Genomic DNA, 27147 nt, shown 5'->3' with positions numbered 1-27147 from the left:
GAGCCGCTTCCAAAATTTGGGGGAGCTTCAAAGACAGTGGGCTGAAGCTGGAGTCCAGGTATCAAAAGCCACAGTTCACAGACGTGTCCGGGAAATGGGCTACAATAGCCGTATTCCCATGGTCAAGCCACTTCTGAACTCAAGACAACGGAAGAAGCGTCTGACTTGGGCTATGGAGAAGAAGCACTGGACAGTTGCAAAGTGGTCCAAAGTCCTCTTGTCAGACGAAAGCAAGTTTTGCATTTCATTTGGAAGTCAAGGCGCCAGAGTCTGGAGAAAGGCTGGAGAGGAGCAAAATCCAAGTTGCTTGAAATCCAGTGTGAAGTTCCCACAGTCAGCAATGGTTTGGGGAGCCATGTCAGCTGCTGGTGTTGGTCCACTGTGTTTCATCAAGTCCAGAGTAAATGCAACTGTGTACCAAGACATTTTAGAGCAGTACATGCTTCCATCTGCTGAAAAGCTCTATGTAGATGAGGATTTCATTTTCCAGCATGATCTGGCACCTGCCCACAGTGCCAAAACCACCAGTAACTGGTGCACTGACCATGGCATCACTGTCCTTGATTGGCCTGCTAATTCCCCTGACCTGAACCCCATCGAGAATTTGTGGGGTATAGTTAAGAAAAAGATGAAAGACACCAGACCTACAAATGCAAATGAGCTGAAGGCCGCTATCGAAGCATCCTGGGCATCAATAACAGCTCAGCAATGCCACAGGCTGATTGCCTCCATGCCACGCCGGATTGATGCAGTAATCCGTGCAAAAGGATTCCCAACCAAGTACTGAGTGCATCAATGGACATTTTCAAATGTTTGATTTAGTTTTGCTGTTATAAATTTTTTTTTTAACTTGGTCTGAGGAAGTATTCTAATATTTTGAGATAGGATTTTTGAGTTTTTTTCAGCTGTAGGCCAAAATCAGCAATATTCAAATAATAAAAGGCTTGAAATAGTTCAGTTGATGTGTAATGAATCCAGAATGTATGACATTTTTGTTTTTTTAATTGCATTACAGAAAATAAAGAACTTTATCACAATATTCTAATTTTCTGAGACAGTCCAGTATATATGTAAATATTTTGGTTTTATTTTGTGTTGGAAAACGGTGGTGAGTTTTTCACTGTTAAGAAACTCCTTCACTGCCTTTGACAACTATAGAGGTGAAAGTGGCATTTTTTTCTGTAGTGTTTTCCTTACAGTTTCAGCATCAGGATAGCAAGTTTATATGTAAATATTTTAGTTTTATTTTGTATCTGAAAAACTGGGGGGATTTCTGCACTGCATTCGCTAGAAGTATCAATGGCAATCAACTCCTTCACTGCCTATGATGACTATAGACGTCAAGGTCGCATTTTTCTATGGTGTTTCTCATTGGGATTCAAGATCAGGCTAACAAGCTTGTTCTGGAAAATTTCTTTGTTTAATTTCAGAAACTAGGGTGAGTCCAAAAATGTGTATGATTTTTTTTTTCAAGCAAACAAATTAAAACAAATTTTTTTGTGGTTATCTTGTCAGAAACGGGTGGTATCTGCATTTCCCCGAGGCCGTCGGAGCCGGACGCGGAGATCGTGCCGGGGATGGCTATGAGACCTTTCTTCGGCATCAAGCCGGCGCTCATGGACAGCCAGGTCTGCGATAGTTTGTGTGTTTGTGAGTAGATGTGCGATGTAAGGGGGGCTGGGTGGGTATCAAAAGTGACACAGCTGGTGACTATTTTATAATCCTCATCTGACCCTCCATTCAGGCCGTTCCCAGCCATCTTACTCAAACACACAAAGCTACTGTGTATGTGTATATCAAACAGCCGCCCAGAAATCTGGCACACACTGCAGCGTCAACATATTAGCGATGTGTCGCAGATAGCCAAACCGGGTCACTAGCTTTTATTTCAAAGTTCTCAGAGCGAACCGTTGTAATGTCAATTAGCAAAATGCACAACCGATTTACTGTCATTTTGAGTTTCCAGGGCCAAGTGGTGACGACTGATGAAGCCTCGGGACCGCTTTGCCTCGCTCAGCCGTGGCCTGGCATGGCCCGCAGTATCCATAATGACCACCAGAGATTCGTCGACACCTACTTCAAAACGTACCCTGGTAAAGGACAGATCTCTGTTTGAAAAATAAACTTCTTTAGCCGTTAATTGTAGTTAAAGGTGGTGTTCGCAACTTCAAATTTTGCTACTCTCTTTTCAATAAATACAAGGCAAACAGGTAAATATTTTTATTATGTCCTTTTATCCTTTTTTAATTTTTATTTTTAACTCATATGGGCAATAGAGAAAATATTTTACTTTCAAATTTTTTAAAGACACCTCAGACGACGCACCCCGCCTTCAACTCCTTCACTGACTTACATTTACATGCATGTATGAGTACGACTGGGATCAAGACTTGGAATGAATTGTTTACATGCCTATAAACAAACTAATAAAATGGAGTTTGCGATTATTTCGATTACAAATAAGGAGAAAAGACGTTGTTTCCGTATTTAACCTTTATCCATGTCACTCACCAAATTCAACAAAGTACCTTGCTCGTTTCCTGCACGCTCCAAAAGTGAGCTTCATTGCAGAGTCCTGTGTTTTCAAGGTGGCTTGCCAGAAGCATAGACTTACACTGCATATGATCGGATACAACTGTCACATTCAGTATACAGTCGGATGCAAAACTTTGGGCACCCCCGATCATTTAAGATATTCCTCTACAAATCATTGGTTGTTGGGATCAGCAATTTCAGGTAAATATATCAAATAGCAGACAAACAGAGTGATATCTGAGAAGTAAAATGACGTTCATAGGAATTACAGAAAGTTTACAATAATTGCTTAAACAAAAGTAGGCAGGTGCATAAATTTGGGCACCCCAACAGAAAAATTCCATCAATATTTAGTACATCTTCCTTTAGCAGAAAAAAATAGCCTCCAAATGCTTCCTATAGCTTCCAATGTGGGTCTGGATTCTGGTTGAAGGTATTTTTGACCATTTCTCTTTACAAAACATCTCCGCTTTACTCAGGTTTGATGGTTTCCAAACATGGACAGCCCACTTTAAATCACACCACAAATTTGCAATAATATTCAGGTCTGGGGACTGAGATGGCCATTCCAGAAAATTGTACTTGTTCCTCTGCACGAATGCCTTAGTATAATTCGAGCAGTGTTTGGGGTCGTTGTCTTGTTGCCCCGGCGCAACTTCAGCTTTGTCACTGATTCTAGAACATTGTTCGTAAGAATCTGCTAATACTGACTGGAATCCACGCGACCTTCAACTTTAACAAGATTGCCAGTACCTGCACTGGCCCCACAGCCCCACAGCATGATGGAACCACCACCAAATTTCCCTGTGGGTAGCAAGTGTTTGTGTTGGAATGCTGCGTTCTTCTTCGCCATGCATACCGGCGCTTGTTATGTCCAAATAACTCAATTTTAGTTTCATCAGTCCACGGCACCTTATTCCAAAATGAAGCTGGCTTGTCCAAATGTGCTTTAACATACCTCGAGCAACTCTGTGGCTTGTGCACAGAAAAGGCTTCCGCCGCATTACTGTACCATACATAATCTCCTTGTGCAAAGTGCGCTGAATAGTTGAACGATGCACAGTGACACCATCTACAGCGAGATCATGTTGCAGGACTTTGGAGCTGGTCTGTGGGTTGATTTTGACTTTTCTCACCATTCTTCGCCTCTGCTTATCTGAGATTTTTCTTGGCCCTGCCACTCCGTGCCTCAACTAAAACTGTGCCTGTGGAATTCCATTTACTCACTATGTTCTTCGGGGTGAAAACTGACTGCTGAAATCCCTGAGCTAGCTTTTTGTATCCTTCCCCTAAACCATGATGTTGAACAATCTTTGTTTTCAGGTCATTTGAAAGTTGTTCTTAGGCTCCCATGTTGCAATTCTTCAGAGAAGATGCAAAGAGGAGAACAACTTGCACCTGGCCCCGTTAAATACCCTTTCTCATGATTGGCTTCACCTGTGTATGTAGGTCAAGGACCTTACCAAACAAATTTTGTGTTCCAATAATTAGCGCTAAAGGTATTCAAATCAATAAAACAACATGGGTGTCCAAATTTATGCACCTTTTTACTTTTGTCTAAGCAATTATTGCGCACTTTCCGTAAATCCTAAAACCTTAATTTCACTTCTCAGATATCACTGTGTTTGTCTGCTATATATTTAACTGAAATTGCTGATCCAAACAACCAATAATTTATAAAGGAAAATCTTAAAAATGATCAGGGGTGCCCAAACTTTTGCATACGACTGTATATAGATGGGTATACCTTTGCCATTTTTGCCATGGGACCAGAAATTATCATAGAAATGTCCCAGAGAAATCCAAAAATACATTTGAGGATTTCTTTAGTGACTAAAGTGGAAATGGTGTCTATTGTTTGTTTCTGTACCACACATCCCACAGTGCTTCACAGCATAGAAATATAACAAAAGACGGAAACCACATGTGTGCACAAGCAATCAGATTACTTTAATGCGTATAAATGCACGAGTAGGCTAAATCGGAAAATGAAAGGACCATTGAAATCTGAATACGTAAAGACGGACTAAGACCTGAAAGGGAATTTGAGCATTATTTATGCAGCTTAGTGGTAAAATAATAATTTGAATAAGTGGAAATACATAAACTCATATTAAGGTACATTTACCAAAAAAAACTTGATCAAGAAACTTGAATTTTCTTTCAAATAACGTGAGGCTGTCCTAGAGGAAATTGACATGATGATCCGCCACCTTGGATGTTACGAATACCTCAGAATAACCCATAACCTTGTGAAAGGCTGGGCAAAAAAACAATGTCCTGATAATCATATTTCTGTGCACGTTTAGATGTCCGTATCCAATGGACAATGACCTGCATGTACACATACCCACAACCATTGGCAGTCATAATTGTCAGTGGGAATGAACTCCTTCATTTCCATAGACGATTATACACGTCAAAGTAGCATTTCCTGTAACTGGTCTAGCCTTGAGTGTGTTAAAAGCAGAAAACCCTCCTCCAAAAGGTTACTTCTTCACGGGGGACGGCGCCCATCGCTCCAAAGAGGGCTACTATCAGATCACGGGGCGCCTCGATGATGTCATCAACGTCAGCGGGCACAGGATCGGCACGGCTGAGATTGAAGATGTGGTGGTAAGAAAGGGATACAAAATATGTCAGTGGTAGCATGTCACTAATGCTAATATCACAGAACCAGTGTTCTTCTGTGGCGGAGTCAGCTGTCATTGGCTGCTCACATCAAATCAAAGGACAAGGTAAGGCGATAAATTATTTTTGGTTTAAGTGACTTGATGTAGTCTTTTAAACGATTTAGTTGAACTGTGTTTATTGTCTTTGCAGGCGTGTACGCGTTTGTGGTCCTCAAGCAGAACGCCAAAGAAGCGGACATCACCTCAGTCATTAACTGCAGCGTCTCCAGCAAGATCGCCAAATACGCCTGCCCAGACCACATTCAGGTCAGCACTTTTTTCTGCAACTATATCTGGGTGTGAGGCAAATTATCACGTTCAGTGCCAGTGACGGCTATAGAAGTCTGGCAGTGAAAGTTCACAGTGCTAAATTAATGTAGACAAATCTTGCAGTTGTTTGATAATAGATGTGCATTTAAAGGGTCTGTGTCACTGTATTATGTCAGGCAACCAAAAACAACTCCTTAAAGACACAAGGAAGATTAACTTTATTTTTTGCACTTACGTGAGGTTTTTGGGTATCCAAAGCAATAATGATGTCACATTTTTGGCCCAACGAGTATTTATGTAAAAAAAGCACGTTTATATTAATGGTTCACTTATTTTTGCTTACTATTGGAAGTGGGAAAACTACAGCCCACAGGGCACATACGGCCATGGCAAGCTTTTTGATCTGGCCCACACCGAAAATGATAAAAATATGACAACATACGTACGTAATAGTAAATAAAATAGTACAAATTACAAAAAAAAGTTTTTGGGTGCCATCTTTGTCCCTATTATCCCTTTGTGTATCTACTACAAAAATACTAGTACAGAAATCCTACATATACAAATATCCAATTTAGGGAACTATTATTTTGCATTATTCCATTAAAGAAAAAAAAAATACAGACATATTACTAAAATACACTGATACTATAAGACTATGATACAAAATACCACAACACCAATACTACAAAATACAACTAGAGTAATACTACAGAAATACCAATAAAATACTACTACAATAATACTATAACACAAAGAACTACTGCAGAAACACAACACAAATACAACTACCGGTAAATTAATACAAGTTAAATCATGTTTATTTGTAAAAGCCCTGAATCACAAGGAGTCTGAAAGGGCTGCACAGACCACAAGCTATTGCAAATTACAGCCCATTATTACAACATCCCCTGATCTAAAACCTACATGAGGGTAGGGAAAAACTCGAAACCTCAACAAGAAACCTTGAAAAGGGACTGTACATGAGGTAATCCCCTTCCAGGGTGACCAGGCTACTACGACAGTAATACTACAAAAACACTACTAAAGAAATACTACTTTAATATTACAAAGTAAATATACTGAGATACTACAGAAATACAACAGTAATAATACTAAGTACAGTAATACTAAAAAACACTACCCTATTTTTGCTTTGCTTGTGGGCATTTCAAAAACAATTTGATGAAATCAATCTATATAAAAACAAATAGAAATGTGGTTGGAAATGAAATGATCTGCATTTATATAGCGCTTTTCAAGTCAATGACTTCCCAAAGCGCTTTACAATCTGCTCCACATTTCCTAATAGCGGCCTTGCAGCCATGTAAGGCGCTAACCTGCTTATTGGGGGTATTAGGGGTTCAGTGTCTTACCCAAGGACACTTCGACATGTAACACGGACGAGTCTGGATTCGAACTGGGATCCCTTGATCCCAAGACGAGCGCTCTACCTCCTGAGCTACTGCCGCCCCGATAAAATTTGTTCATTGCCCAAAGCCAGGGTATTACAACAGCATAGAGGCATATTTACTAAACCATTTTTATCTTTCCTAAAAGTTAAAACTCGGTTGACAACCAAATACAGCTCCTCTGTAGTTTGTCAACAGCCTGTGACAAAAGGTACTTGAACGATAATGAAATTATAGAATGATTTTGAATGTTACAGAGGTGAAAATGGCTACATGAGTAATATTGTTAGCTTCACTTGCATGGAGGCATTGAGGCAGAATAAAAAACTAATTTTGACACCTATAGTCTTTAATGGCAGTGAACAGATGAATTGTGGGAAGTGATTTTCTGACAATATCAATGGTCCCTTTTTTTCTAACATAATGCATCAGTGGAATTAATGCATTGGAGCAATTGGAGGAACCCATTAGAATAAAATAGCAGAATAAATGTATTGTGATTTTGGGGTTCTTTTGACAGGTTGTACAGCGCCTTCCAAAAACGCGCTCGGGCAAGATCATGCGTCGGGTCCTACGCAAAGTGGTAGAGCGAGACCTGGACAGTTTGGGAGACCTCAGCACACTAGACGATCCCGCTGCCGTGCAGGAGATCATCCAAGGCCACAGAGACCTCTGTGCCAAAGAGCAGCAGCCATAAAAATCAGGATTTTTTAAAGATTTTTTTAAAGATTTTTCTTTTAATTGAGAAATCACGCAACGGAGTGGATTAAAACAAACATTGCAATGGTAAACAATCCACTCAAATTTAATTGGAGCAACTTTCACGATCAATGGGGAGTTGACTTTTGGTGTGATCACCAACTGGTAAACAAACCCTTAATGGATCCACTTGGGTGAGAACATCTGGAAGACGTGAGACAGGAAGTAGAAGTGTTGAGGTAAAGGACACTTTTGGTCACTAGACATTCTCTTAAAGACTTCCGCTGTGGTTTTTTATCCGGCTCAATTCCCAACGGCCGCCTTCGCTGAGTTTCAGCTGCATGTCATGGTGCTGCAGACAACAGGAAGAAGAAATAAGTCACTGATGGGGTTATTTTTTTAATTTTATTTTTTGGGGGGGAGAGATGGGGGAATTTGTAGACCCGGAGCACTTTAAGTGTATTAATGCGTTTGAATACACAATGCCAACTCTTCAATCATAATTTTTTAGATATCAAAAAAAGTGAAAACTACCAGGTCACGCACACAATGGAACTCTTCCAAAGCCTGTGTCGCCACCTGGTGGTGACATCCGGCATCTAGTCCAGTTTTTGTTGATCTTAATATTAAAAGCTAAAACCCTCAGTAGAAATGGAAATGTTATTTTGGCACTGGAAAAATTTGTTGAATTGAACTAAATAGAAATATTGAAAGTCAATAATATTGCTCAAAGTAAATTTTGCCTTTTCAATCTGTCTTTCATTTTTTCTATCTTTTTTGTTCCCTCTCTCTTTTTATATCACTGTCTCTCTGAATCTCCTTCTTTCTTTACATCACTGTCTCTCCGTCTCACTTATTCTCTCTTTCACTCTCTCAATGTTCTCTCTTAATTCTCTTTCATTCTCACTTTTTTGTCTCCTTTTATTTTTCTAGATCACTGTCTTGCTTTTCTTTCTCCCTTTCCTCTTTCTCTTTGTCTCTGACGTTTTCTCTCTATCGCTTTAATCTACAAGTCCGGCCCCGGTGAGTTTTTTTCCATTATGTGGCCCCGGAGGCCAAATGAGTTTGACACCCCTGATTAAAATGATAAGCTCTTTGCTCTAATAAACAACATAAAAGTAGGACTTTTTCAAAAGAGTTAGTGACTGCTGCATTAAACGCTTGAAATGTAACAAAGGATTAAAAAACAAAAAAAAAAAAAAACAAAAGGAAACTCCTTCTTTGGTAGCAATATTGTATTAAAATGAAACCAGACCTTTTCTAGACTCTTGCGGTGTCCTACGCTAACCAAAGTCATGCCCAGCTGCTTACACGTGCGATACAGTTGCGCCTCTGCCTCCTCCGTCAAGGCGCTGGTAGCCTCATCCAATACTGACAATGACGGAAATACAATCAAAACCTTTCCACGTGACATTTTCTTTCGTCTTCTAAGGTGCAACCTGGCCATACCTGCGTATTTAGGCTGCAGATAGAAGAGTCGAGCAAAACAGAGACGCTGCATCTCGCCCGGAGACAGAACATCATACCTGCAACACGACAAAGTAAATAGCACGCAGTAGTAACATCAGAATGCATTAAAAGGGGCCTGTTTTTTATTGAAAGTAAATAATATAGTAGAGGAAGATATTTTAATTGAGGAATCTTACCAGTTCCAGTCCACCAATTCATCCAGACCACCAGTACGCTTTACCAGATTTGACTGTAAACAAATACATAGGAGCAAAAATCTCAATTAGCAAGCATTTAAAGAAGGAAGTGGTGCAAGGTCACTTGAAATTTGGGTCGAAAGTTGCTAAAAGCAGTTGAAGATCTCGGCCATGTAATGGCCAAGATCAAGTTGCATTTTAGGTTGCCAAATCATGTTTTAAAGCAAACTCACAACCCCTGCCAGCTCCAGGAACTTCATGATTCTGTCGTCATCTATAGTTCCTAGATGAAAGGAAAAAACACATTTTTGTATAGTACTGATTCGATCGCGAGTTCTTACTCCGTTTCTCTACCTCCTTGTGGATAGATGTCCTTAAGCGGGTAGATGACCTGTTCAGGAGAATGCATTTGTCACCCTGGGATTTATTAGGAATACTTTCAAGAGTGTGAATGTCCAGCAACCTGCTCCCGCAGCGTGCCATCGGTCAGGTAGGGTTTTTGTGGCAGGAAAAGGGTCCCTCTAGGTCCAAAACAGGTGGTCATCTGTACAAAACCTGAACAAGGAAGGGGAAGCTTGTTACGGAGTTCTGATTCATCGTTGATATGAACCGGCGCCGCCCTCACCGCTGTCGGCTTCCCACAGCCTGTTGAGGACCCTCAATAAGGAGGTTTTGCCTGTGCCGGTGTTGCCCACCACCAGTAGGTGTGTCCCTTCGCTGACTGTCAAGCACAGGTCCTCTACCAGGAGGTGCTCAGAGTAAGGAGACTTATAGGACAGGTGGTCCACGATGAACGCTGTGTCCACCGGGCCCCCATGCACGTTGAAGTCACTTAAGCACCCAAAAATTATTAAAAACAAATTTTGTATTGTTACACCAAGATTGGCCCTCATGCACCTGTCAAAATCGTAGCTTTCTCCCGATGCAGGGTCGTAGTCGCACTGCTGGCGGAGGATTTCGTCCATGGCCTCCCTCAGCTCGCCGATCCTGTGCGTGTAGCCGGCCACGTCGGACAGTGTGCTGGACAAGTCGATGAGTTGCGTGAAGCCATTGATCAGGTAGATGCATACAAAGGCATTCTGTGAGGACAGCACATATGGAGAGGATGGAAAAACTTCAATAGTACTAGGAGGAAGGGCTGAGAAATATTGAGTGAAACAAAGCTTGTGCTGACACCTGGTGGTCATTTACTGAGCATGTTGATCTTTTTATGTTTTCTTTCACTTCATTGTGTTTAGGAAAAAGTTCTTCCATTCAGTCATCTAAGGGAAATTTAAAAAGCGGAATCTGATCCCATTTCAATACATAGTTGTTTTCAAAGGTGGGGTGCACCGTCTGAAGGTGACCATAAAAAACGCTAAGTTAAATATACAAATAAACATAATTTGACTTGACACTATGAAGTATGTGTTAACAATGCCCAACTGAGTTCAAAGAGCCCTTTGCATGACCTTCCATTGTGCAATCTGCTTTTATCAGCGCTTTTTGGGGCGGAACCCATTAGGTTCAAGGAAAGGGGGCTGGGGTAGTGCTGGAGAGAGACGTCATGCTCGTCCCTGGAGGTTTGTATTATTATTTATATCTGTCAGTGCAGCACAAAAATGGTGAAAGTAGGAAAAGGCCTGCTTTTATTAGAGTCCAAACGCCAACCTGAACCCCAAAAACATGAAAAAAGGAGGGCTTATTCAAGGTCTAATGAATGCATGTACTTGCAAGGCAACTCATGGTTTTTTCTGCTGCCATCATGCTTGCTTAAAGTCATGATTGTAGCCTTAAAGGGATCATGAAAGACTTTTTTTTTAATCAAGCACAGAACGCCAAGTGTTTCTCCCCACAATCATGCAGATATGTGCCAAAAAATTATACGAAACAAAAACAAAACAATTTTTAAGTAGGGATTCCTATGAGTAAAAAAATACAAACTTCTTGACCTATGATTTTCTTTTATAAAAATTAACATTGGTATATTTAGTTCATGTACTTTTGTATTCGAATCAATGTTTTTTTTCCTGAATGGAAGTTTTTTTTTGCAACCTTAGGAAACACTAAATATTACACACTGTTCCTTTAAAGTTGTGTAGTATTAAGCACCTCTTAGTAGATCAAATAATTAATTAATTCAAAAAACTACATTGATTAAAACACTAAGCAAAAATAATGAACCGTTATATCGACATGCATTTTTTTTAAATCTCCATGGATCGAGACATTAGCATTTATTATCCATAACACGAGCTTCACCCAAAGGGGGCAAACATAATTTTCTGTCCTCTTGCTGATACTGGTACCCAGAAATGTAAAAAATAAAAGTAAAAAAAGGCCAAGCAAAAACGTGGGAAATAAAGTCTGTAGTTCGTATTCTTCCTTGTGCTTTTTAGCAATCGTTTTTGGTTGCAGTACACCAGGGGTCGTCAAGCTGAGAGCTAACTTCTTTTACTTTTACTTTAATTTGCGCAGAGTGCACCCGGTTTGATATGCATTTCTAAAATAGCAACTTAGCTAGATGGATTGGGAACTAGATAAAAAGGTAGCTTGATAGTTAGCTAGAAAGGCAAACAAATACCAAATGGGAGCTAGATAACTAGCTAAAAAGAGTAAAAATCCATCTAAATAACCAGATAAAAAGCTAAAAACAAAGCTGGATAGCTAGCCAAAAATGTGCACAATATTTAGCTTGATAACACACTGGTACCACATTGGCGACCCCTGCACTACACCATACAGCAACATCTCGAAGTCAAATAATACACACTGTCCTTGAACAAAGTCAATGTTCATCAATGTCTGATTCTGTTCTGTAAATCTGCAGTGATTGTGAAATGTTTTTCTCAAGAACAAACTTTTCCTCTAATTTGCTTCATAGAAAAGTAGAAAGGGGGCAAATCTTTTGTTACCCGGCTGATGAGCGCGCTGAGCTCGCCGGGCGTGAGGCCATCATACAGACCGCCGAAAATAGGGATGGAAATGATGATGTAGCTGAGGAAACCGCCCAGGTAGTCAAAAGTGTTGACCCCAACTACACACAAAAACATATTTATGATGTCGCTGGATCATTTTCCGAACCAGCGTGCCGCTGTTCTTACTGAAAAGCCACAACTCTTTGTTGATGAGACTCCACTGTGTTTGCAGCAAAGTCTGCAGGCGCCTGTCGGTCCTCATGTGCTCCACTTTGCCTGCCCTGCAAACACACAACATATCACACGGTTTAACGTCTCAAAATTATGAGCAAATGTTGAAAAGGGCGGGGAATACACAAAAGTGGAGCAGCTCACCTATAAAAAGCCGCTGATTCTGCGTTCACACGGATCTGCATGTGCTTGAACCTGGAAAAATAAAAAATTTACTGACATTTTGTTAATCACTTGTGTTCACATTATTAAATTAATACATTACTTCATTATAATCGGCTATAATAATATTGTGTTAAATGTACACATTTTATCGTAATAGTTTGTAGATCTTCAATATCTTTTCATAATTTCATATATAGTTGTTTATATGGTTGTTCTATTGTGATCGGGGATGAATGAGTGAGGGGGCCAGGAAAGGAATCTGAACGGTATCCGCTGTTAAAATGAAAGAAAAGTTTTTAGAAACAAAACCTTAAGATTTCTACATGATACTGCTTTTTTTTTAATTTTATTAAAATTGATAATAGTATGAATAGAATAGAATATACCTTTATTATCATAGTTACAAAATGGGTTGAACATATTGTGAAAACGAAATTGGACGTGGCACTCCAGTTTCACATTTTACTGGGAGAAAAAAAAAAGATAAAAGATAATTTACACTTAATATTTACAGAAGAAATACTTTGTATCAGTGAGTACCCGTAATCAATGTTCCCTCTGAGCTGCACTTGCACACTGCCCAGACCATATCAGCACACAAGAAAAACTATCCAGCGCAAAAAAATCAGGGCTCAAAATAGCGAAATTATTTCACGAGCAAAGTCAACCACAACTACAGTGAATGCGGGTAAAAACAATGTGGGTTCCCTCTGCAGTGTGTCTAAACGTGGTATATTGAAGTCAATGCCAGCACAAAATTGAGTAAACAAAAGTAAGCTCGTATACGGTCTCAGGTTCTTGCACCAGCGAGAGGCGGGAGAAGGACTAGAGGCAGCTGGGGCAATGGAGGGGATTAAGAAAAAAAGAAGCAAGAAAATACAAGGGAAAAGCAAGGAAAAAGAAAGAAAAGACAAGGAAAACGCAACAAAACAAGAAAAAAATTAAGGAAAAATTAAAAAAAAGAGGGAAAAAAGCAGCGAAGAGTTTTTTTTTTTTTTTAAATCAACACACAAAAAGAGAGAAAAATACTGTTTTTTGGGGTCTTTTTAATCGGTTGACTTGAATAATTTGCAAATATATCAAGTCAATCTTTTCGGCAACTCTGTACTTCCCCTTAAAAGTGTGATTAAATACTGTACTGCTCTTCTATCGTGCTACCAACTAAATAAAACAAAACTCACTGCTCTTTTTTGAGTACAGCTACCACCGTGCCAATCTCGACCAGCACAAAGTGTAATGTTCTTTTCCACCCAACTTGAAAGAAGGCTCATTCTCCTTAAGTGGACACACACATCCCTTCCGACACACTAAAGATAATTTCAAGAAATATTGCAAAATGTGAAGCTCGAGAAAATCAGATGATACTTGAGTTCCTAAAGGCCTTCCACTCTGCAGTTGCACATGATCTTGAGTCCTGAGCTTATTGCCCCTCTCCCACCTCCTTTGAGATTCCTACAGTTTAAGGCAAGTTAAATTCAAGCCTTTTTAACACATTTGGAAAAAAAAAAAAAGACCCAAAACTTGCGTCTGCTCTGAAAGGCCCGACTGAAAGCACATCAATCTTTTGATATTTCCGTTACTGTGGTCACACGATGTTGCTACCAAAGTAAATTGGTATATTATTAAAAAAGACAATTGATAAATGTAAAAAAAAAATGTGTTCAAACAAATATAAATCTTATTAATGTCTTCACGTTTGTTAAACTTTTCCAGTTTTTATTCTATTATTAATGAAAAACAAAATAAAAACTTAAATGTGGTATTAGTCTGGAGAAATGACTTCAAACATCCTAGTATTTGTATTTTAAAAAAACTTCTTAATGATCATAATGGGGATAAAAAATGCAGTTGACTTCCGCTAATTTTCCTGCCCTCGAGAAACGTTTCCCGCTTCATTTCCTCAAAGGCCAAGAGCCAAGATTGAACAGATGAGTCCTGTGCGACAAAAAACTCCGCCTACTGTAGACGGCACTTACTAAGAACACATGCCCTCATAGCAAAATTACACCCAAGTGAAGTAAGCGGTAAGGCATGATTTACCTGAAGTCCCCTTCCAGTTTCTCTTGTTCGAAAAGCGTAGACACAATGGGACCCATGAGGATTTTGTTAGCCAGTGTGCCCACCACAAAGTAGGCAAAGATGCTGACCGGGCCCATCCAGCCTGTGCTGAAAAGCAAACACATTGGTGTCATCGAACATGTTAAGCGTCACCTGTCAGGGTTTTAAATTTAAAATAAAAGGTGCACACAAGCACGCACACACACAAAAAATACAACGGATTTATTCATGAGTTTGACAAACGTTTTCCCACCTAAATGCAGTTGCTTTTCAATTCTTGGGTTACACCAGAAAAAACTGGCAGTTAAATAAAAGGATATTTCACAACCAAGAGTGATTGTATCACTTTCCTGAAGTGTAAACAGAATTTAAGAAAACAAAAATCTCAGCATTCTACTATGTCCACACCTGAGGAAGCAGTGATATGTATAATAAGTCAGTGTGAAGGGCGAGACTATGATCCGACTGGCCATGGAGCTCATCTGCTTGCACAGCCTTTCCGCGTCTTGACTGATGCGCTGGTCACTGCACAGAACGCAAGTGTCACAAAAAAGTCCCGGTAGGATTAAGTCTAAACTGTGCATCCACTTACGGATTGTCGATGTCCTCTCCAAGCACGTTGAGGTTGTAGTAAACCCGTCCCTGAAAGTAGGCCTTGTGCAGGCTCTCTGTGAGAGTCTTCCTCCAGTTGACGTACATCAGGTTGGCGATGTACTGGTCAAGGCTTTTCAACTGGGGGCCCAAAACGACTGCACATTTGACTAAAGTTTCAAAAAAAGTGAAAGAAATGTAAACAAGGACTCACAGTGGAGTTTAGTATAATTAGCAGCATGGCTGTAAGCAGCAAGGCGCGGAAGGCCTTGTTGTCCTTGTCGGCCAGCACGTTGTAGAAGCGGCTGGGAAGGACACCCACTTGGTAAATGATAAGCTGCTCTGGTTACACAGGGTGAGAAGGACAAAAAAATGTGTCGTTAGCAGCTCGTTAAATAAAAAAATCAGATCGTCCAAGGTTTGAGGTAAAGGTCAGATGCAGACAATGCCTTTTGTAAGCGCTATCAGCAGCGCAATTGCAAGACTGATAGACTGAAAAAATATGTCAATAGTGAAACAAGAAATTTTAGTATGTCGTAGAATGATATCCATATCACTGTTGTAATCAATTATGATAAAAACTATTCAAATTCCATGGGAAAGATAATCTAGTTTTTTTCTTCAGTGACAACTTGTTCTTTCCGGGGAATATTTCTTCATAAAATATGTTGTCTGCCGAAATAATGTTACTACATACAGAAACTATTAAGAAATAAATATCACAAAAGAATTAAAATTTCTCAAAATAGTAGGCATTGTTTTTTTCTATGAGAAAATACTTGCTCTTGTAATCCATCAGTTCCTCTAAAAATGTTTAATTAAATGCAAGCACCACACCTTTATATCCATTAAACTTATTTTTCTCTTACAATTTAATTATTTATTGACAAATTAATTATATTAGATTTATAAAAATCCAATGAATAATGGTTATTAGTTAACAAAATAGGAACCATTTAATTGAATAATACTACAAATCTTAAGTTGACTTTATTCTTGGAATTTGATTGACACTTTCATTTTTTGATTATGCATCACTATTTTACAGTGGTTTTCGTTCATTTTTATTTGGAACATACTTTTCCAAAATCACATTTTTAATTTTGCTTTCAAATTAAATTGTACTCCTTAAATTTGTAAATCTATTGGAAAGCAGGTAATTTCAACATTTCCAAATTATTAGGTTCACTTTATCCTTGAAATAGGATTTTTTTTTTGTGGTTTAAACGTTTATTATTATAACAGTAAAAACTGCGTACAGTTTAAAGATTTTTTGATATTAACCCAATACCTTTTTCCCAATAATATCGCATGTTTCATTTCTTAACATTTACTAGATCATTCTTGTTAAGCATATAAGGTCGAGTCAGATCTAACGAGGGAGAGTTCATTCGAAAAACTGATTAAATCACATCAGTATTGCAACCAGTTCAGGGTGTCCCTTTCCCACTGCCCAGGGATGAATGATGATAAGCAGTTCAGATAATGGATGGGTGGACAACAGTATTATTTAAATGATTTCCAAGCTGATCTTACTAATAATACCTGCTAAAGTGACTCCAAGGAGCGTGGCAAACATGAGGACACTCTGGCTGCTCCATGACGGGAACAGAACCTTCTGGATGCTGCAGAACCTCTGCACAAACCTCCAGTCCAACTTTGGTCTATTGTTCATTGAAAAAGAAACTAGTAGTGACATTGCAAAAAATACCTGTGCAGTTGTTCAATGGAAAATGGTACAAGGCTTACCTTTGCGTCGTTCCTTTACCATTTGACTTCTCGAACCGAGGCATTTGGACCAGGGAAGAAGCATTTATACACGCACTTAGCTTTTAAGCTAGCTAGGTGAGGTACCTGTAGCCACTAAGGTAGAAAGTTTAAAATTCCTAATATAGGAGAGACGTACGAGTGCAAAACACACATTTAAAACTAAAATTCGAATAACCTAAACGAAAGTTTTAAATGAACTCCAACGCTGTCATAACGTTGACATTCTCCCCCAGAATGAAGAGAGCTTTTGAGTAAATTGAGCTGTTTTGGTTACTCATCAAAATAAAAGTCAACTTCCGCTCTTTCCCGGATGTAATGTTTTTCAAAATAAATATATTTAACGGTCTAGCGTGCATCCACCGTGTTTTTTTCTATGCCCTAAAAAGCTAAAAACACCATAGCATCTGTATGAAATAAAGTTCAACCCTTATGTTGAGATGGGGTCTCCAGTGACCCGTTTCAAGGCTGGTAAGACCAGGAGTCCCCCCCCCAAACACACACACACACAAATGAGACACTTAGTGGTGCCAATTCCTAACACACAATGCGGTAATGTTGGGTTTCTGTTTGAAAATATTGACGTTTTTCATTGCACTTTTGTTACAATGCACTTATACCTAAGGGCGGTCTCCAAGCACCACCTTATAAAAATCCCTGCCTATTTGACAGTTTAAATGAATCTTTTGTCCCCCATCTTAAGTCTTTAAGTGTTTATCATGGAGTGGCATATCTTATCTCATTGCAAACAATGTTCACTATGTTATCAATGACAATAAAGACCATTCTAACGCTAAAACGGTTTATTTTCAGGTTGTTCAACATTCAAAAAGAAAGATCAGTCCAACCCATGACCCAAAAACAAATTTATTCTACAAGCCACACAAAAGCTGATTAGGACAAGATTTTATTTTGAATACACATAAGTACAAGAACTTTGAAACATCCTTGTAATAAAAAGAATAATAAACTTTTTTTAATGCCACTTTTACTCAAGCTGGTACGTTTCTTAAAAAATACTGTATGTCATATACTGTACTAATATTTTAATTTGCTGACAAGAACACTCGATGTTACTGTAAACATCATTCACACAAGCAATAAAAAAAATTATAATTGAAGCCACAGTGATGACTCGGACAAAGTATAATGAAAACAATAATAATAGTGGTGATGTTATACAGTTTAAATAGACATTGACAATTAATAACAATCAAAACACTAAAATCATTTGGAATACTGATTCACGTTTTAGCAAACATGAATTATATTTTGGTTTATTCTTGGAAGAAAAGTGATAATAATAATAATAATAATAATAGAATGATTAGATATCACGGTGTAATGAAAACTAACTCAACACTTGATGGTGTGGGGAGTTGCTGGCGGATATTTTGTGTAAGGAAGGAAAAAAGCAGTCACGCGTTTCTGGCTTCCTTCCTTCTCCAGTGTGTGCTCAAGTGCTTGTTTGCCTGACGATTTTTTTTCCTAAGCTCTTTACAACACTTATATAAAATAGTGCATTTTCACAACTATTTCCAGTATTGTTTTACAGCAGCGCAGTAAAAGGAAAAATTTCCAAAAAAACCCTGTTCATTTGTTTCTTAATACTGTATTCTGTGTGTTTGAAGGCCGTTTGCTCAAAACATGTGCAAAGTCAGAGAACCATGCAGTACTAAATTACTGGCGTGTCACAACAACTTCATTTTCATTTCAGTAGATTTGGGCTATATTGAAGCCCATTGATGTACTTTGGCAATTGAGGAGTCACCAGTGCCCACAACAAAACATTTTGAGCGCATTAGTTGCTTGCTAGATATTCATAAACCCCAAAATACTGCTCTCTTTCAGAATGTCCACTGGCATGGCCACTTCAGAGCGTCTCGTTCTTGCAGTTGGAAAAGCCCGTTGAAGTGTAATTTTTGATAAACAGTTGACATTAGAACAGGGCGTGGTTTTAAGAATATACTCACTAAACAGGAATACTGGATCTTTGAAAAATAATCTATAAATGAATTATTTCAAGATCAAATTCAACAGTGTCAGAGGGATTATCATCGTCGGAAGTGAAAAGCAGACCCACCAGGAAAAAAAGAAGCTATAATACTGAAAAAATTATTATGTATGGTTTTTATGCAAATAAATTATTTTTTACTCTGGGGGAAAAAAAAGGAATCCTAGTCAGGTCACTAAAAGCCGCTACAAAAAAAACGGTAAAAAAAAATAAAAATGATTGGGTCAAAATAAGGCGTAGTGTTAGACAAAGTTTTAAGATTTAAAAGGAAAACTCATATTCATAGGGCTCCGTCAGTGACCTGACGAGGAAGGATTTTCTTTGTTTAGTTTTCTAGGCCCAAATAGGTCAAATAAATCCCATTTTTTAAAATGTGTCATTTTAAAGCGTTACATTTTACACAAAAGGATAAATTCATCACATTAACTGACAAATTGATCATACACCACCTCAGACCCTGCGGACATTTTCCTGATTAAAATTTTCAATGTATTTCTCAATGTAAAATGAATCAAATAACACTAATTTTGTAGTCAGAACATTAGAATTCTCACAAAAAATAATGTCCATTCATTTGAAAAAAATGTATTGATTTGAATAATAATAAATACATTAACTATTATATAAACGTGCATTTTTAAAATACTTGTAGATGAGTAAATTTGTATTTGTTTTACATAATGAGACTCACCTACAGGGAGCTGACATGATAGTTAGAAATCTTGCTGCTAAGGGTACCCCCAAAAACCTTGTGAAAGGCTGCAGAAAAAATAAGAAAAATGGTTTGGTTTGGTCACATTGGATCTCGGTGGTTTCTATTCTTCCTAATGGTTTGTGGCTAAAGTTTTTAGTTGCATTACACCAGAGATTGGCAACCAATAATGTTGAAAGAACCACAACAGAATAAAGAAAACAAAAATATAAAGCCCGATATAAATGCATTTTTAAAAACTAAAACCAGAAGGGAATCATACTTATAAGATAGCATTTAATACTTATTCTTAATGTTTTAGAATGGATTGTAAAACTTTAACAATGTTTGTGTCGTATTTGTCATCTCACAAAAACCAAAGAATGACAATGAAATATACCCCACTCATCTTTTTCAATTTCAACATTCATGAAATAGCTCCAGGAAGCCACCAGATCAGCACTTAAGAGCCAAAGGTTGCTGACCCCCGCACTAGACGATACCGTGGATTCAATTATTACAGTGTCCCTTAAGGTCGCTTTTTTTCAGACAATTCATTTTTCCACCTCAAAGAATACCTAATTTTTTACAGTAATTTAAATTACTCATGTTAAAATGGCAAAATTATCACCAATGAACCTGAACTTTTTTTTCCCTGGTGTGTAAGCAAATTCACTTGTATTAACCCTGAACACCTTGCAGCAATTGCGGCAACGTCGATTACTCACGCCAGGCCGACGACCCAGAAGAGTAGGGGCACCACGCACACGCATGTGAACCCCACAACGCTGTAGACAATATAACGGTACGGCAGCTCGACAGCCATGCGCTGTCTGGCCTGCCGCACGTCATCAACGGGCACCCCGGCCAGGCGGCAGAGCAGCGGGATGGTGGCTGCCTTCATGAGCATCCGGGTGACCAGGATAACGGCCACCCCGATGACAAAGCGCAGCGCCACGCGAGCCGCCAACCCAACTCCCAACCCGGGCATTTCCAGCGGCAGCGAGGACAATGGCGGGTCAACCATCAGGCTTAGCTGGTAGTTGATGTGGGTGCCCAGGGCGGCGCCAACCCCAGTGCCAAGCGCCTGGGCCGTGTCTCCGCGGGATGTGCTCCACGTGTCCAGCGAGAAGGCCACCAGACCGAGGCTCACGTGCGACACCACAATGACCAGCGGCGCATACGAGTGCGTCATGTAAAAGTCGTCGATCTTGTCAAGGGTTTGCTGGAAGAAGGCTAGGATGAGGATGCTGTACAGGAAGCCTGTGATCACTTCCTGTGAAAGAGGAACACCAAGAACTTTGCTGGGAATCGAGCTCCATTCAAAACTGAGGATACATTGTACAGTTTTAACTAAATCAGTGCCACACCTGTTAGGACCCTAACCCCACCATATGTCATATGTGCATTCACCGAACCCTACTTTAGTCTTAAATAAAATCAGAGGGGTTTTTTTTAGATTCAAGAAAAAGTTTTCCTACTGGCACACAAAATAATCCCTGCAGCATAGGTAAGATCGGGCCTAAAAAAATCTGAGGAATTCTAGATACAACTCGATCTAGGAACAAACTAAATTTGCATCTAGAGAAGCCACTGTATCTTTTTCAGGAAAAAAAAAAGTATTTGTGTCATCTGTGTTGGTTACCTTACGTCATGGCTGTGGAATTTTGCCAGTTATATATGAGTGATAAGAGAATGTTTGTTTGATGTATCCCAGCAATAAAATCACATAAAAAGTAATTGCTTCGTGTTTAATCGGTTCTTCCCATGATCTGATTATGGATCCAGTGACGATCAAAAGTGCGGTACGTTATTTGAGGTGTCCTCAAAAAGTTGAAAGTTAAATATTTCTCTATTAAGTATATGTTTAACAATGCCCAACAGAGTTCAAAGAGTCATTATGCCTTAATTTCCACCCGGTCAATCTGATTTTATCTTAGTTTTAGCAAAACTGTTCAGGGCGGAACACAGTATGTAGGAGGAATGGGGAGTGTGTGGAATGCTGGAGAGTGACGTCAAGCGTGTTGCTTTTTTGCTTTTTACTTGCCAGTGAAGCATGGCAATGGTCAAAGAAGAGGGCATTTTCAAATAGAGTCCAAACACCAACCCAAACTCCAAGAAAGATGAAAAAAAGAGGGTTTATTTGAGCGACTAAAACGCACGTACTTGCACACTCATCATGAACGAACTGACGGAGGCTGTAATGATGACACAACCCTGGAGATGGCGGCAGACAGTAAAATGGTACTAGAGTACAAGCTTGACACATATGCTGCAGTTATACTTGTACAAGAGGTAGCAGTAAAATAGTAAACACCTCTGCAAAGTGCTTTTTTCACATAAATTGTAGTTAAAGTAAAGAATGATTATGTTCATTCAATGAACTGTTTTCCCTTGTTTTACCCAAGCCATTTTTTGTAACTTAACTTCATTTTAGTTGACACGTACCAGAACCGAGTGCATCCCCATGTAGACTCTGCTTACACACACCAGCACGCTCCAGCACAGCGCCACCAATAGCCCAAGTGCGAACGGGTACTGCGTGACACACAAAAACACTCTGCAATGACTTTTAGTTCATATCTTACATTGCACCGTCATTGTCGCTTCGCACGCTTCACTACAGGACAAAGCCCTCCCATAATTCCTCTCTTATCATTTATCTTTTCCTTGCTCAGCCAAAATGTTTCAGGTCAACAGCTTTTGATGACAGTCAATTTGTGTCTATTTTTGTCATCTCACTACTACTTTTCGTTTGCTGTTTACTTAAAAAAAACACACAGCATACAGGTTAACATACTTTCATTAAATACTGTGATTTAAAAGGTGTCATTAATTAAAAATAATTAATCGGGGTTTTAAAGGCGTACTCATCAGTGTCACAGTGACCAACCCTTCACCTAGTGCTCTTATCAGCTTTATATAAAATCACATTTAGTGGATTTTTCATTATTTCATAGCATGGGCCACTAATTTGGGGTTCAAAAAGATTCCAATAGTCTGTTTAAACATTTTTGTGAGGTCGAAATGAATAAGTAAATGTAAAAACTTTTTTATTTTAATATTTGCATCATTTAATTCTTAAATATATATAATTTCATCTAAAGCACTTAGTAATTATTGTTTATCATCAAAATATCATTTCCTTCATACAAAGACTCGAAAAATTAGTAGAATCGCAAACCTCACATTGTTTTTTTTATACAAGACTTTTTCTCACAATTCACCTTGTTTTCCGGTTATTCATTCTCAAAACATTGTGACATTATATCTCACAATATTCTTATTAAAACTGTGTTCTTGAAAATAAACAACAACTTCCTAAACCATACATTTTTTGGTTTGGGTGGCAGTAGCTCACGAGGTGGAGCTCTCGTCTTGAGACCGATAGGTCGCAGGTTCCCGGCTCCTCCAAGTCAAAGTGTCCTTGGGCAAGACGCTGAACCCCTATGCTTCCGATAGGCGGGTAGGCGCCTTGGGTGGCTTTGCAATGTAAAGCGCTTTGGGAGGTCTTCAGTGACTTGAAAAGTGCTATATAAATGCCAATTACAATTTGCTTAAATTCAACTACTCTCGAAAATAAACAACTGTTTTGTAAATTAAACACATTTTTGTTACATCAACACTAATACGATAAAAAAAAAAGTTTTCAAAATACCGTAGTCCTGTAAAAAGGAAAATACACAACTTTTTGGTCGTGCAGTCATTTCTTTGCTTGAGAAATAATTTGATAATATCCATCCTTTACGCCATATTTTTTTCCTCTATTCCCTAAGGCAGTTTTAAGGGGTAAAAGCGGTAGTGTAACGCATAAAGCGGTAGTGTTGATAAGTATGCTAGAAGCATATTTGGCCAATCTTTATGACTTTGACACACTTGCGTTATGGAATCCTTTTTTTAAATATTACTGTTCAAAGAAAGTTTCTTTTGAGGGGGAAGATTTTAATCTTTATTTCTTTAATAATATTTGTTCATTATTATAACTTGAAATTATACAATTAATAAGTCTAACTCATTTTAAGGGGAGGAAAAACAGATTTGTATTGATTGAACTCCCTTATTTTTTGCCAACTATACTCTTTATGTATTGATACGTATTATGTTTCAGTCTGGCCACTACCCCTTTCCCTTGCGTGGGTGCTACAGGGCCCTTAAAAAAGGACTAACAGGCTCAGAGACGGTTTCTTCCTCAGGGCCATCACCACTCTAAACAAGTGCGCACAACTATGAAAACGTATATCTTGCGACTTATTTGGGAATTTTAGTTGTTGCCAAATGATATTGCATTGTTTTTCATTGCACTATGGTAACAAGGCCTGATTATTTGATTGCACTATTATTATAGCTTAGGCCGATTGTTCTCAGCTCAGGGATGCTGCTGGAAATGTGAATTTCCCTTCGGGGATGAACAAAGTATCTATCTATCTATCTATCAGTCCTTAACAACTCTATTGTTAATAGTTTTGCCTATTCATCCATATTTTTTAATCATAGTTTTCTCTTTAAAGTCTTAATAACTTGTTTGCCTTACAGTGTCATATCTTATCTCGTTACATACAACGTTTTTCTATGTTGTTATCAATGACAATAGAGACATTTTAATTAAATAGTAGTTTTTATATCTTGAAAATATACAATTGTTTCCACTTCTGATATCACTACAACGTTGCTCAAAACAAATTAAAATAAAAAGCGGGTACATAACCACCAGGGGCGTGTAGTCAACATTTAATGGAGCATTTTACCTGCCAGCGACCGTAGGTGAGCATGAAGAGGCAGAAGGGGATGGCGGTGCCCGTCATAGCGTGCGTGGACGGCATGCTGTACTCGGAATTGTAGAAGACCTCCACCTTGACCACAGGAGGCGAGGCCGGCCGGGACCAGCGAACCATGTCCTTGGTGGACTGGCCCACCATCAAGTTCCAGGCCCACACCACAATGAGTCGGCGGCTGACCAGGGCGTCGATGTTCCAGAAGAGGAATGGGAAGAAAACGATGAAGAACATCTCATTGCCCAGCTCCGTGCCGAAGGTGAACAGGTAGAAGAGGAACTTGTTATGGATCAGGAACTCCTGGCCCACGTCGTCGGTAAGCGAGTTCCGACGGAGGGGCTTGGCCCGGGCGGGATCGTGGTCCTCGTGGACGGCGGCTCCGTTGCCGACGACGTCCCCATCTTCGACAAGCCTCTTCCGCAAGGCAGGCAGCTCGTCGTCATGGCTAGCACCGTCGTCCCTCTGCTCGCTCGCCTTCTCCGGAAACGTTCCTCGGACCCCACAGAGGCGCTGGAAGCTTGCCACCAGGCGGGGGTCCTGGAGGTAATTGCACGTCTCGACAAATGTCTTGACTGCGTCCATTGCCATGGCGTCAGGGAATGTTTTCAAGCTTTCACTCGTACCAACTCATGCTCAGCTTTACTGAAAATAAATCTTTAAAAAAACTGCCGCGTGGTGACCTGAAGTACACCCCCTGGTGTGGGAGATAATGGCAGATCAGCAATCAAAGTCCGTTCGAGTGGGGTCGATTATTACATCACGGAGCGTGGGCCGGTTCACGAAATATGCCACTCACGATATGCGTCAAGTCGTGATCCGATCTATGTCTTCCGGCCCGTTATGTGTTCCGAGCAGGCAGCATAACGTCCTCCACTACCGCTCAGTTGTTGATTCATTGTTTCGTCTTCTTCGAGGTTTACAGTTTACCCACCACGTCTGATATTTATTTACAAACCCCCTCTGTTGCATCAAGCGAGTACTACAACTTGTTCATTTTCTCCTGGATAGATAGATAGCGAAAAAAATTCTGCAGCTGGTACAAATTTCTGCAGCAAGGCTTTTAACAAAGACAAGAATATTTGATCTCATTACCCCGATTTTAGCTTATCTGAATTGGCTCCCTATCAGCTTAAGATGTGATTTTAAATTTCTGTTGGTATTGTACAAAATCGTGTATGTACTTGCTCCCTCATATTTTTCAGACATAATTTCCTCCTACGTTTCTGCTCGGAGCCTTCACACTGAAAATGCTGGTCTCCTAGTGATGCAAAGAGCCAAGAAGAGATCTGTGGAATGCTCTGCCCTCTGAGATTGGATCTGCAACCCCAGTAGTCAAGTCTGTTTAAATCTAGACTTAAATCACACTTATATTCTATAGCTATATTTCATGTTGACAATATCCATCCATTGTTTGCTAATGCTTCATCCGTTGCAACCTGGTTATCCTTTTTATTTTATTTTTTATTACATATTATGCTTTGATTATTTTGCATTTAATTTGTACTTTTATTGTTTGTTAATGCCACATCAATTGCAGCCTGGTCATCCTGGAAGTGAGATTACCTCATGTTTAGGTTTTTGAGTTTTTCCTTGCCCTCATGTAGGTTTTAGATCAGATGTAATAATAGTCTGTAGTTTACAATAGTCTGTGATCTGTGCAGCCCTATGATACTCCTTGTGATTAAGGACTATACAAATTAACTTGACTTGACTTGGCTTGAAGGTGGGGATTCTGAGAATAAAAAGCCATACCTGTCTTTAAAGAGAGATATCTTTCCAAAAAGTCCAGAAGTTCACATTAAGTCAGAATTCTGAGGAAGAAAATATGAGAACTCTGACTTTGGGAGGGAATTTTGGGGGTAAAAAGATTGGCATTCTGTCTTTAAAGAGAGAAAACTGAGGGGAAACATCTGAATTTTATATTTCAAGTCAGAAGTCACAGAGGAAAAAAAATCCGAATTCTGACTCCAAGGAGGGAATTTTGAGAATAATAGTCCTTATTGTGTTTTTAAAGCTAAATCTGAGGAGGAAAGTTTACATCACTTTAAAGTCAAGATTCAGAGAAAAAAATGTGAGAATTCTTATTTTAACTATCAAATTCTGGGGGAAAATACAATATTTCTCTTTTTAAACAGAGAAATTCGAGGGGTACAGTCTAAATAACTTTCAGGACAGAATTCTGAAGACAAATGTCAGAATTGTGACTTTGAGGTGGGAATTTTGAGAAGAAAAGTTCTGTTTTGTGTTCTGCGTGAATAACTCAATTTCAAGTCAAAATTCAGAGGGAAAAAATCTTAAATTTCTGACTGTGAATTTTGAGAAGAAAAGTCGTGATTCTGTTTTTAAAGAGAGGAATCTGAGCATCGATTTCCAAATTTTCACGTTCAATTGAGAATTCTTTTGAAAACATGTCAGTCAAATTCCAGTTGTGACTTTGAAGTGAGAATTTTGAGAGGGGAAAACTGTCAGAAACCTTTCAGTATATTTTTCCGCTCTGGCCCATATGATCTTTAGTTCGATATTAATTTAACAATTGCTGATTAAAAATGATATTTGATGAACTGACAGGAAAGTGACTCGTTTGGGGTTTCTGTAAAGTTAGCTATCACGACTGAAATGGAGATACTTGCCCCAAACTATCGGTTATTATTTGAATAAACTGTTGAATTATGTGTGAGTTGGGGCAAATATAAAAGCAAAATTTACAAAAATCTGAAGTATTTAAGC

The 27147-nt window shown here is 39.0% G+C and overlaps 3 protein-coding genes across 5 annotated transcripts in view; 1 reads left to right on the top strand and 2 right to left on the bottom strand.

Annotated features, from left to right (window-relative positions):
- acss1 (acyl-CoA synthetase short chain family member 1) overlaps nucleotides 1-12938 on the top strand; it is a 42426-nt gene extending 29488 nt beyond the window's left edge. The window contains exons 9-15 of one of the 2 annotated variants that reach the window (XR_015848301.1): nucleotides 1516-1628; nucleotides 1967-2093; nucleotides 5024-5151; nucleotides 5210-5273; nucleotides 5359-5474; nucleotides 7410-7978; nucleotides 9021-12938. Coding sequence is in view for 1 of the 2 variants with exons in the window: in XM_088325353.1 (XP_088181479.1) it covers nucleotides 1516-1628; nucleotides 1967-2093; nucleotides 5024-5151; nucleotides 5210-5273; nucleotides 5359-5474; nucleotides 7410-7586 (725 nt within the window). In the remaining variant the exon portion in view is untranslated. Of the gene's footprint in view, nucleotides 1-1515; nucleotides 1629-1966; nucleotides 2094-5023; nucleotides 5152-5209; nucleotides 5274-5358; nucleotides 5475-7409; nucleotides 8996-9020 lie in introns of those variants that run through there. The other variant, XM_088325353.1, reaches the window with a different exon arrangement.
- On the bottom strand, nucleotides 7679-17257 carry abcd4 (ATP binding cassette subfamily D member 4). Its single transcript, XM_088325354.1, has 18 exons — nucleotides 16926-17257; nucleotides 16722-16840; nucleotides 15391-15518; nucleotides 15178-15317; nucleotides 14994-15110; nucleotides 14568-14693; nucleotides 12507-12557; nucleotides 12318-12412; nucleotides 12129-12250; nucleotides 10132-10313; nucleotides 9860-10065; nucleotides 9698-9789; nucleotides 9589-9625; nucleotides 9468-9517; nucleotides 9235-9287; nucleotides 9038-9114; nucleotides 8844-8959; nucleotides 7679-7940 (listed from the first exon to the last, which is right to left on the bottom strand). The coding sequence occupies exons 1-18, from the start codon at nucleotides 16967-16969 to the stop codon at nucleotides 7860-7862; spliced, it is 1836 nt and encodes a 611-aa protein (XP_088181480.1). The 5' UTR covers nucleotides 16970-17257; the 3' UTR covers nucleotides 7679-7859.
- Nucleotides 17258-17834: 577 nt separating this feature from the next.
- Nucleotides 17835-25319, bottom strand: LOC148346655 (sphingosine-1-phosphate phosphatase 1-like). 2 transcript variants are annotated; one of them, XM_088325356.1, is made up of 4 exons: nucleotides 25217-25310; nucleotides 24394-25114; nucleotides 22097-22186; nucleotides 17835-20924 (listed from the first exon to the last, which is right to left on the bottom strand). In XM_088325356.1, the coding sequence occupies exons 2-4, from the start codon at nucleotides 25006-25008 to the stop codon at nucleotides 20373-20375; spliced, it is 1257 nt and encodes a 418-aa protein (XP_088181482.1). In that variant the 5' UTR covers nucleotides 25009-25114; nucleotides 25217-25310; the 3' UTR covers nucleotides 17835-20372. The 2 variants fall into 2 exon arrangements, with proteins under 2 accessions (XP_088181482.1, XP_088181481.1); XM_088325355.1 differs by having other exon boundaries at nucleotides 24394-25319.
- Nucleotides 25320-27147: the final 1828 nt, after the last annotated feature.

The sequence above is a fragment of the Urocampus carinirostris genome, chromosome 20 (assembly GCF_059441175.1).
Source record: "Urocampus carinirostris isolate Australia breed hairy pipefish chromosome 20, RoL_Ucar_1.0, whole genome shotgun sequence".
Classification (NCBI taxonomy): Eukaryota; Metazoa; Chordata; class Actinopteri; order Syngnathiformes; family Syngnathidae; genus Urocampus; species Urocampus carinirostris.
The sequence above is the reverse complement of the archived record's forward strand: the minus strand, read 5'-3'. Positions and strand labels throughout refer to the sequence as shown.

Excerpts from the sequence above, each read along its gene's own strand:
- abcd4 (XM_088325354.1), bottom strand. The coding sequence starts at position 16,969 with ATGCCTCGGTTCGAGAAGTCAAATGGTAAAGGAACGACGCAAAG. Across the intron at positions 15,111-15,177 it reads GGAGAGGACATCGACAATCC|TGACCAGCGCATCAGTCAAG; the intron begins GTAAGTGGATGC and ends CGTTCTGTGCAG. Across the intron at positions 9,626-9,697 it reads ATGGCACGCTGCGGGAGCAG|GTCATCTACCCGCTTAAGGA; the intron begins GTTGCTGGACAT and ends TCTCCTGAACAG.
- LOC148346655 (XM_088325355.1), bottom strand. The coding sequence starts at position 25,008 with ATGGCAATGGACGCAGTCAAGACATTTGTCGAGACGTGCAATTACCTC. Across the intron at positions 22,187-24,393 it reads TCACCTACGGTCGCTGGCAG|TACCCGTTCGCACTTGGGCT; the intron begins GTAAAATGCTCC and ends TGTGTCACGCAG. Across the intron at positions 20,925-22,096 it reads TGGGGATGCACTCGGTTCTG|GAAGTGATCACAGGCTTCCT; the intron begins GTACGTGTCAAC and ends CCTCTTTCACAG.